The sequence below is a fragment of the Ciconia boyciana genome, chromosome 1 (genome assembly GCF_034638445.1).
Source record: "Ciconia boyciana chromosome 1, ASM3463844v1, whole genome shotgun sequence".
Lineage (NCBI taxonomy): Eukaryota > Metazoa > Chordata > Aves > Ciconiiformes > Ciconiidae > Ciconia > Ciconia boyciana.
Genome location: NC_132934.1, coordinates 74,077,289 through 74,089,331, shown reverse-complemented (window position 1 = coordinate 74,089,331; position 12,043 = coordinate 74,077,289). Strand labels below are relative to the sequence as shown.

At 38.0% G+C, this 12,043-nt stretch overlaps 1 protein-coding gene across 1 annotated transcript in view; it reads right to left on the bottom strand.

Moving 5' to 3' along the window:
• Positions 1-1,363: 1,363 nt before the first annotated feature.
• The window catches only part of BCAT1 (branched chain amino acid transaminase 1), a 66,832-nt gene continuing 56,152 nt past the window's right edge, over positions 1,364-12,043 (bottom strand). The window contains exon 11 of the mRNA XM_072874675.1: positions 1,364-8,921. Within this exon, the coding sequence (XP_072730776.1) occupies positions 8,880-8,921 (42 nt within the window). The 3' untranslated portion in view covers positions 1,364-8,879. The remainder of the gene's footprint in view (positions 8,922-12,043) is intronic.

Sequence of the window (12,043 nt, the reverse complement as noted above, 5' to 3'; positions counted from 1 at the left end):
TCTAATTCTAATAATGACTGCCTATATTGGAATCCCCAACTTTTTTCCTTGCCCTGTTTATATGTACAGGACACAGGTTTCTTCCTTCTGCTTTGTCCTCCCCCTGCATTATTTTAAAACTGATCTTTTTTGTCAGATTAACTTTACAAGACTATGTATCCCAGATCAGAGTCCTCAGAATTGATACTCTCCATCCCCAAGAACACAGTGCTGGTGGTGGTACTGCAAGCGCTTTATTGAACAGAACTATTGCCAGCTACTGAGATGTTTCAAAAGGGAGGAAAAAAGGGGTCTTTTTAAGTTTTGCTAAAAGGCACAGGTCTGTCTGTCTCTGAAGCCCACTCAGCACCTTGTAGGATCAGTCCTCAAATTATTACTACTTGGGATAAGCAAGTTTTGAAAGCTGTCTTACTGAAGCTCAAGCTAGATTACAGTTAAGAAAGGTTCCCTTAGAATGAAAGTGGAGAGGTCAAAATACAGGAATAAAGCCTGATTCTGACAAGTTAGGCTCATTCTCCTAGCAGTAATTAACAACTCTTAGTACTTACCTGTCTACAGCTTCTTTAAAGTGTCCTGTATCCATGCCAGCTTTCTCTGAAGTCACTGAAAACCAACCTAGATGGAAAATTTACCCTGATGTGTACTTTACCACAGCATGGATCAGTACCACCTTTAATGACAATGTTCCCTGCACTGAAAAGGGGGAATATGTCAAGTTTTTTGGTAAATATAGCTACTACACATGGCAAATGTCAAGATTTTAATGACGCTCACTTTACATTGCTTTCCATCTTCAAAGGGCTTCCCATTGGCTGACATACTTTAGACTAATGACTATTCAAAACTGCCCCGTGAAGTAAGTGCTCAAAGCATAAAGTTGTTTTCTGGCTTTCTTCTCTCCCTTGAGTTCATCGCCCCAAAACCCTTAGAATGGGGGCTGTATTCAATCACTGCTATATAGTCCTGGCATGTTAAAAGCTGTTTCCTGACAACATAGTTAGCAGGTAGGTAGTTTTGCCACTTGATTTGTCCAGCATTTTACTGTAAGTGAAACAACTGGCTCAGCCTCCAGGCTTGGCAGGGTAGATGCGTGTCTGCCATTGTTAAGGCCTCATTCTTCCCTCTGAGTGTCATATCCTTAGACTTCAGTGGAAGCCAGAAGGCAGAATACATGCTTTGCATTTTGACTATAGAGTTAGCTTATCTCACCACTTGCATCTTGCTTTGCTGTTCTTAAACACCACACTTCATTCGGTAATTCCTTTTTCTTTTAATCCAGCCTTCAAGAATGTATTTCATAACAGCTCCCATCTATGGGATAATTATGCTTGGTTAGCTGTACTCAACAGTGATGATTTCATAACATGCCACAAACAGGTGCCCATTAAATTCCTTTATTGGAGACAGAAACATTGCATAATTACAGATTTGATGAGGAAAACTGCAAATAGTATAGACTGTTTCTACTGCCAGCAAAATACAGTTATTACAGGATTTATAGACATACAAATATAAAGCGTTTCTTTCATGCCAGATGGTCTGTATGTAACAATGCCATTAGGAGCGCTTAATTGTGCTTCTACAAAACCTTTAGAGAAGAATGAGGTAGAGTTTCCTTTAGTTTATCCAGTATTTTTTCACACATCTGTCCTTTACTGCTTTATATGCTCAGATCCTTGTAAAGTACCCAGTTAACTTTAACATTTGAGAAAACAGAGACCCTTCAGAGGTGTTTACTTCTCCCTCCTTAAGTTGCTAATTTCCCACTGCTTATATGCTACAATTCCGATAACTACTACTGCACCCTTCTAAATGCCTCGAAGGTCATGTAGATTGGGACATCTGTCCTTCCAAATTTACTGCTTTGACAGAAATTATTTGCAAATAGCTTCAGATAAAACTCTTACTTGTCTCCATCACGGCAAAGAACCTTTTACTTTCTGTCACACTCTACTATAGTGGCCAAGCTAGAGTCCAACCCATCTCCCCAGGAGATGGAGGTAATAGATTCACTCTTTGTCAACATCCTCGACTACGGAATAGAGTTAATAATATTATATTTGTCTCCTACTTGCAGTTCTAGTCAACTACTGGGCCATTAGAAAATGAATATAAATTATGGGAACAGAACAGGCCACTGACCTGTACAAAACAGTTTCTGACTGTTGGATGATCTGGAGCATTACCTGTTTGCTTCGATCCAATATTTTAGTGTTTTGTAACATATAAAAGTGTGTTGCAGGTTTCAGTTAAGATACTAGGGCCCAAGTCATGAAAATGTAGGCACAGATGTAGGTATTTAAGCAACTGAATAAGAGCAGTCTTAAATAGCAATAGCAATCTACCATCCTGCTAGACATTTGGTATACCTGGGTAGTCTCTGTTTTGGACTGAATGAGAACGGTAATGATATTCTTCTGACCTCCTGTCTTGACTGACCTGATGGGTAATTTCACCCTCATTCCTTAGCATGCTTGTTCTGGAAACAGAAGACTTTTCACTTTACTTTTTGCTCTGGCATTTGCTGCAAGCACTTAGTACTTACTAAAAACCCGAGAGTGCACTAGTAGGGTACAGTAGAGAAAAAACCTGTTATTTCACCTGAAGAGGTCACAAGTCTAGTGGTGACCAAATCATAACAAAGAGAGGATTTGGCATACAGGAAGAAGGTGATTACACAAAGAATAAGAATGTTTGCTTTCTTCTCATAACCTACTGAGACTTGATAGTTTAAGATAATAGTTCAGTGATACTGTATCAGAATTCTAAAATGAACAGCAAATTTTTTATAAAAAGGTGCAAAATTTAAATGATTCCATGTTCGTATCTTGATCACTTTGATCATAAAATGAAAGAAAATCTGTTCCTCCAAGATAGTACCGCCTGAGATAACTTCTGAGCTCCTCCATCTCACAATTAAATGAATGCTCTAAGCCTGGCAGAATCAAGTCCTATAAAGCATTATTAAGAGAACCAGCTCTTAGAAACTTTCCCAACTCTTGCTTAGAAAAAAAGCACTATGCTTATTTTATCTACTATTCCCTGCATACCTCTTTGGTAAAAACCAAAAATGACCAGTGCTGGAAAACCATTTGGACACTGTAGTTAATTATTTCCACAAAGTTGTTTTCTCTTTTTCTACCTTAACTTTATCCAGCACAAATTTTAAAGACTTTAAAATTCTATATCAAGGTCTTAAATCCTTCTTAAGATCTTCCTATGAACATGGAATTTAAGATTCTTTTTTTTAAAGCATGGCATGAGAATTCAGGATTGTGGTAAAAATCAGACACAATAAATTAAGTTTTAAGATAAGCAAACAGTATAATTCATGTTCAGAGAGAGGGACGAGGATGTCTAGCCATGCTGTTATTACTAGTGAATTTAAACACCATTATTTTTTGTAAATTTGGGTGTGGTTAACCTTGCTAGTGTGGTTAATGAGATTTATTTCTATCTGAGCTACTAATTCCAAAATTTTGTTCCAAATCTAAGGCTTGACTATTCTAATTCAGTATTGTTACAAACCTGCTAAGCCCTAATGTACTTGACTGTTCTAGCTCAAGGTAACAGCTAAGTTTGTTTTGTTTATGGAGTTGGGGATATATTTGCCAACTGTGCTATACATGGCACTCAGATTTTTGCATAGTCAGGGAAAATATCCTGGAATTCCCACTACTAACCATCTTGCTTAAAGCAAGGCATGGACAGAAGGATTGCTACAACAGTATTTTTCACCAATGCAATACCAGTTCTCTCTTTTGGTATTATGACTAAAAATGCAAATACTTATTAAGAAGTTACTTAGCTTAAATGATTTAGGACCTATGAATTATTTTTCCAAATCTTGAGGATAGTGACAAAATACAGTAAAACACAGCTCTTTGACACTTCCCAATTGCTAAATATTGCAGTTCAGAAAATTTGTAGTCAAGATTGATAAAGAGGTCTCAGAGCTACATGACAAAGTGTACCTCTAGAATAGTTGTGATCTAATGACTCTACATTGAGAAGTACAATGTAGAGTCATTAGATTCTTCAAGTATCACTTTTAAATAAGATAGCACTGTTTGAGAGGTGGAGATGAATTCTCTTCAAGATCTTTCTGTATGTTATTTTATATTCTCAGCTACATATTTTACTTGTTTATGGGTTCATACAGCAAACCTTAAATATATTTCTCATTCAAATAACATTTTTCTCCTGCATAATCAAGATACGTCTACTCTAAAGCAATCCTTGAAATACTGGACTTTACATGGCATCTTTCTCTGCTGCTTAAAAAGCTTTCTGGAAAGCTTATTTGATCTGTAGTAAAATAACTTTTTATGCAAAAGTTTGGATTAGAGTTAAAAGTGATATAAGTGGTAGTACTACTACTCTGCACTTACAGAGAGGTTAGAGAACTTGTCCAGGGTCACAAAGTCAGTGGCAGTCCGTTCAGGCATTACATGTGCAGGTGGTAAAGTGCAATTCTGATCCCTGAACACCTCCTGCAAGATGAACAAAATGCCTTTTTTTTTTTTTTTTTTTGACTGTCACTACTGCTAAAAACAAAAAGAATGCAAACTTTGCTTAAATGGTCACTTTTAGATATGAGACTAAGTGGCATCATGATAGGAGGCTGGGGAAAAGGGGCTGCAAATCTGTGTGGAAGGGAGAGAAAGACAGCAAGGAACGGCTCACCTCAGGGCACACTCAGCCATCACTTACACCTGCCCACCTCTCAGTATATGAGGCTGCCACTAGAACATTAAAACTTACCATCAGTAGGGTGAATCCCATGCAGAGAGAGCCAATGTGCCATAGTCCGGCAGGCTGTGCTACCATCTCTGTATTCTATTTCATAGCAAGGCACTATCAACAGACAGTTCACACTAAGCAATCTATTGAGATTATGCAGATTATTTTGGAGAGGCCACTGAATTCAAGAGGGTTCCTCCTCTAATCAGGCAGCTATGAGATCAGTCCTAGCTGTTTTTCTGTCTACCTCCTTGGAAGACCATGTATTAGACAGGCATTTCAAATAACTTGCACTCCAAATGACTCTTTCAAATATCATGTTTTTCCAAATTACCATTCTTCATGCCTGAGAAAAAATAAGTATAAAATAAGTATACAGGAGAGGATCAATGATATCTCTCTGTTGCATTAGGTAAACCCTAAACAAGGGTTTATCTAGAAAGGAGTGGAGGACAACTGCTTTTTGGCTTGAGATAGTTGAACAGGTGTAAAAAATGGCTGGGCAGAGATCTCTCTCACTATCTTGCTTTTGTCTTATTAGACTTCCCTTCTATATCCCAGAAAAATCATGTTTGCTTTGCACTGCTACAGACTGAACAGATTATCTACCTTAAGCAGGAACCTTTATTAGCATTCTCACCAGAGTCTGTCACTGTAAATTCTCAGCAAATTTGCCCTCATTGCATTTAAGAATCTAGTTAAGTAATCCCAGTTGCTGAAGCTCTTGGCATCCGAAAAGCTTGTATGAAATGCCACTTTCATGAAAAGTTCTCTCATTTGAAGGACTTCTTTCCTACGCATGAATCATGCTCACCAAACTGAAAATTAAGGACATGCTCAATACTGAAAATAATAATCAAAAGAATGAAGGGGAGAAGAAAGAACATACAAAAATTAGAGTTCATTATTATAATTTTAAAGTACCAGTGTTTGTAAAACATAAGCATGTGAAAGGCTGAATCTCATTTGATCAACCCAATTAAACATTAAATAATTGCAGCCAATTATGCAAATATCATGCAACAATATTAATTTGTTGATCTTTTTTGAACAGTCTCAAATTCTCCTAATGTTAGACTATCTTATGTCTTAAATGATCAATTAGCAGAACCATAACTAAGTGATGAAGAATGGATAATTGCCTAGTTATGACATACCATACTCTTTCCATGTAAATCTGTTGCAATTAAACAAATAGGGCACATGGAGAAAAGATGTGCAGATGTTCTTTTACAATCTATTATTAGCTCAGGGAATACCACGGTTCCCTCCTAAATTTTACAGGTGAAAATAGGGAGAATGCAATACCAAATATTCACTATTATTTACATATATTATTTCTTTCCTTTGGTTAACAGGATAAAAAAGCAGTGGCAGAATGCAGGGCAGGACTGCATGCAACATCAGAAGAATTTCCTATATTATACTGACCCATCAGCCCCCTTATTTAGGTTTGAAAGTTTAAAATCTAGAACCTATTCACCTGGATCCCATTTGGAAACAAGCACAACTTTGAGTTGACATAGCCAGAGTAAAGCAATTAACCAATGTTAAAGACAACAGTTAACACACACACACACTACATGTTTTTGTTCTTCTCTGCTAGAAAAGTCTACGCATTTCTGTGGGTCATTCCAGTTTCAACTCTCATCATTTTGAAGTCTCCATCAGCTCAAAACGTGCAGTAAAAGAAAAGGTGTCTCTCTGGTCAGTGCAGGGAACAGTGCAAACCCCAATAAATGAAACCACCTGGTTTCCTCACATTAAATTACTTGCATCCAATTTAAGAAGAGTTTTCCACAACTTTTAGGTTTACACCCGCAGTAAAATAATTCTTCTAACTGGTCCTTATTCATTCTGACTAGTGAATAGATTACTGCTGGTATACTGATGCCTTCATGGGGAGTTTTGATATGATAGCTGTCAACTCTATCAACAGCCTGAGATGTTAAGGTATCACACAATCACTTTGCCATGCATCTGAAGTTAGATATTTCCACTTTTCCTTTTGCTGCTAAATTTAAGATGTACATAAGGGGATAGATTAGATTGTTCAGTAACAGGAAGCCACATGTGGTTGCTCATTACATAATCTTTAGAGAGCTCCATGCCACACTCTAGTTAAAGGCACTCTTTAGTTACGATACTTGTCTCAAAACTCTCTACCCCACATTGCATCTTGACATATTCCCCATGTTAATTTTTCCACCCATCTAATTAAATAAAAAGAAAGACTACCAGCAGCTTATAATACATAGTAAGATACTGAACGAAGACCAGCACGCAATACAGATTCAAATGGTCAGAAAAGCAGACACACAATACTATTGCTACTGTAAGTGAAACAACATTTTGTGCTTGCAGTTGTATTCTAAAGAGAAAACTGTCCAACAAATTTTAACAATGGTTACATTGTCAGAGAGAACCTTCAACTGTTCTTCATTAAAAGATCAGATTGGACTGCAGTGAAAGATAGTAAAAGTCATGATTTAAGGGAGCAAAAGAAAGTGATGGCTAAGTAGGGGTTGTCTTTAAAATCTGACCAAAAATGAACAGGAAAGCCATAAGGCTACTTTTTAGCAGCTGTGTAAGGCATGGATGATCTATTAGAAATTATATTTTGCCTTTTTAAACTATGTTAACAAATGCCAGTAACTACAAAGGACTTACAAAGCATGGGAGAGATACTGTTGGGTCTTAAAAAAAAAAATAAAGTGCTAAATATTTCCCTTAATACTGGTGCATCTCTACTGCAAACTATGGCAATAAATGTTTCACTTTTACTTCATATAGGACTCCACTAGCGTCAATAAAGTTCCACCAGTTTTACACTGAAGTAGCACTTTGGAACATTGACACAGAATATGGTGAACCTTTTTGGCAAGAGATATCTTAAAGCTGTTCGACAAAGCTGTGTGCAAAAAGAGAAAGCTAATAAATATTACAGTATGATTGCTAGTGAACATTTGCAGAAGTTATTTCCCTAACTGTGGGCTACATACTCTATATTGCTTCCAAATAGTATCAAGACTGCATATGAGACAGTACCAGTATATGAAGAAGTATATGCTTAATCAGAATGAAACCAGGGTTTGAATGAAATCTTTCCTTCTTGTGCTAAATATTTTCTGTTGACCACACAGCTTGTTCCTTAATAGGAAGGCCCTATTAAAGTACATGTGTCAATGGAGGCTGGATACATTTCACAGCGAGTGGTGAAGGGGACAAGAAAAACATTTTGCTGGTCTAAATTACGTTACTGGATGATGAAAGAAATTCCTCAATCCAAAGGTTTGGTTGCTGTGAAGAGTGGTTCAACTTTCACAGACACAGTTCTCTAATCTTATTTTCTAGACATTCACCTGGAAGGCAACACTGTGTCTGCAGTGTCCAGTTCTGTGCTAGGCCAGATAAAGAGTAATTCTTGTCTCAGCAGGGCCTGACTCAGCCCTGTAAATCATGTATGGAAGCACGTATTCAACTATTAGAGAGGTATGCACTGCCCAAGCAGCCACTGCATATCCCCATGGAGGGAAAGGCAATAGGCCAACAGGGACCATATTGCAGGCTAGATCGACTCAGAGAATTTTGGCCTAAAGGACAGAGCTGTTATTTGACAGAGTATGCATGAGGGGATCTAGAGGGCTATGCAAACTCAGGAATCTCCCATACAAGCAGAGTATGAAAGGAAAGAGCATATAGCTAAACTTAATTGTTTCCCCAACGCAGAGCAAAAGGCAGAATAATGTCAATAAAACCCTGTGGCCAGCTAACAGGCAACATCTTTGTGTTATATGACAACGTGCTCTGCTGGTGATGGCAGTTAAAACAAACCAAACTGAAGAGCAGTTGAAGAGCATTTTACAAGTTTTCAGACTGTACATAAGACACAAGGAGGCACTAAGAAAACTATTAGGAAAGTTCTATTGCTAACGTTTAGCACCTCTACCAAGAAGACAGGCTTCTACCAACAGGATTACAGTAGAAATCAAAATGATTGTGTTCACATTCGCCGGATTGTGGAAACAATCATCCTGGGGAGCAAATTGATACCGAAACTATGCTACGCACAGGCAGCTACAGAAGTTGTCATTATTCATGTCTATTCTCCCTGGAGGGTCTGAACTCTTCCACCTTCACGACACCAGCATTGCCCAATCACTCTCTTCTCTTCCATACTGAAACAAAGCAAAAACAGATTTTAAGAATAAAAGTTAAAAGTAACAGTGTACAGTTATGATAACTTCTTAGGTCTCCTCAGAAAGATTCATATCCACCACCCCGACAGTAGTTTACATTATTTCTTATGACTTTACTTCTGTCTTTGATTTGAGCAAAGCCTAAAGGCGGCTTGAAGCTTTATCCATCTTCCAATAAGTAGACTAGGAAGGGGCGATACTGATACTCACTAGAGATGAGATGGAATAGTCCTGCTTCACTAGAGCTTTCCATCAATTTAATACAGTTATTCCCTGAGGTCAGTTCACTAATTCATTCATAAGTATGCCACTGCTCAAGCTCCAATAAACAAACACATTTGTTTTTATTTCTTTTTATTTTCAAGGTGGCTTTTTATTACAGCATTCTGATTGAATGTGAAATAAAACCCATCACAAATACCACAGAGTACAATTAGGGAGAGTTGTAACCCAAATAAAACAAGTCATCTTTCCATACGCAAACCAACAGGATCGCCAGGCAGAAACGAATGCACTTTAAAGGGTATAGCAAAAGCTTGTTTATTCTCAAAGCATGGAATGCAAAACCACAAAAACATCTCAGTGGTATTTCAGTGAGTGTATTCCCAGAGAAAAGAATCTCATCTCTAAATCTTCTAACTCAAGCGGTTATAGAAGACAGTGTACTATGACTAATTCATTCATAAGCACACCATTACTGTATACAATGTAAATGATTTAATCTAAAATCTTTATCAGCCTTTAGTAATCATGATTTCCATTCAGTGACATGAAGGGAAATGTATATCGCAGTGCTACTACTGTCTCTCTCAATCAGCATGAGAAATGGAATCAGTTCTGCCCATGAGTTTCTAATTTGTCACTCTAGCTCTAGTTCCACTGAACAGCTGTTCAAAGAAATCCTGTTGAACACAGAAGACTTGCAAAAGAACAATGAGCAGCATGAAAACAGACTTGGAAACACAATAATGAAGATAATCTGAAAATGTTTAAAAAGCATGTATTGTACACAAGGGAATCGGTATAATGATATTGGATATGGAGCCCTGCACCTCGTGGTCACAGGTTCAAATGCAGGACAATATCGGTACTGAGAATTTTTACTGTTTTGCAAATGTCCATTGTCCAACATGAAATGGATACATTGCCCTGGTTCAGGCAACAGCTCAGCACAGAGACCAAAGCTGTGTTTGGCTGTAATTTCCATTGCATTTTATTCTTCAGAACTTGAATGTTCTTTGGAATAACAGCCTCAGTCTGTCCAAATGATATGACAATAGTCCAATGATACTGCAAACAGATACTTTTTTCCCCTTCCTGGTAGAACATATAAAAGATCTTTGTGAAAGATCCTGAAAACTCCCCTGACATTTTATGATTATATATTCCATTTTGTGTGTTGCAGCATTGTTTTCTGTATGATAACCTGGGGTCCATTTGGATATGAGCTCATCTCTCCACCGGTAGAAAAGTGCAGAAACACAATCAGCAACCACTGAATGACTCTTAAAGGCTAAGCATGCATCATTCGTTTTAAAATCATGTTTCTAACAATGAAGTGTTCTAACTCTCCTGGCTTTTTTAAAGAGGGAAGAAAACCCAGAAGTAAACATATATATAATAGTCCAGCACTTTCCAGGAGTGATGGATTCACTCTTGGCATGTAACTAATGAACACATGGTATGTACATAGTTGAAAGGTGAAAAGGTCCATAGGAGGCATGGAGGAAGCCTCGGGGAGCAGGATGGATCAGTTTGTCTTAATAATCCACTATCTATTGGCTAAGGGAGAAAGACACATAGTGTTGTCTTCTGAAACAGAATTCTGGATTTCACAAGCCATTCTTTAGAGAAGGCACTTGCTTGTCTCATGACACAAACTGCTAAGGCAGTACCTATTCCCACATATAACACTCAACAAGGTGCTAGAACTGGCCTCAACTCTTTCTGATGCTGAGCTGTTCCATGACTGCAATTAGAAGTCATCAGTGGAGAATCAAACTGATCACAAATTGTTGAAGGCCCTAACATATATTGCAAAAGCATCACCTAGACATCAGAAGACAACACAGGAGTTACACAAGTGCTTTTAGACATTAAAGATAGATATTTGACATTCTAGCAAGATGGCTTTAATACAGAGCAGAGAGCTATGGAAACAGTGATCAGTATGTATCACAATGAGAAGTGTATAATAAGTCTGGACATATGACAACAAAAAATCAAGTGACGGACACCAACTGTTATTTTAGATAGGTGTATCAGGTACTTGGGATGAGAAAGATGAAATAAAACTGTGGTATGTAGTGGGATTCTTGAGAAAGGCTGCTCTGTATTCTCATATAGTAAAATGATAAAAATGTTACATGTAACTGAGCTGGGAACATGGAATACTAAGCCTCTCCTTCCCCTCAACAAGCAATAAAATCTAGAACCAAAGGTGCCTATGCTTCTTCCTAGCTGTCAGTCCTACTGTTTGAAGAGAAAGACCCAGGTCCCAAGCCATTACAGTTGCCACAGCTGAAACAACAGAAACATGATGGGGGCGTGTCTCTTTTTGCCCCCAGGAAAGTTGGCTCAGCCAGCAACACAAAGGTACCAGAATATCAGGAATTCTTTCCTCCCTGAGTTGCAGCCAGAAATGTCCAATACTATTCTAAAGAACAAGACATGCTGATCCCATGTCATCCTCCTAGTGAAGAACAGTCAAATGGTCTTGCATTTGAGCTACAACTCTTGGGGGGGGGGAAGTAGTTATGCTGGAGACCAGCAGCTGTGAAAGGTAAAAATATGTAGAGAAACAAGAGTACACAAGAACCACCAAAATGATATGAGATGGCCTGACCTCCCCTTGTCTAAGAATGCTTCACCCTACTTGAATTAAGCAAGAAAGAAGCCACAATGAATAGCAATGGATTTAAACCTGGACTGCAATATAGCACAAAACACTGAATAAATAACATTACATAAATGAACCTGCTTATCATGGGATTTTAGGTGGGTCAACATATGACAGCAGACTGCAATTCATGGGTAGTTTTTGTTTGGGGTCTCATCAGAAGAACCCTGTGTCACATTATTTCTACATGCTAGTAAAGGGC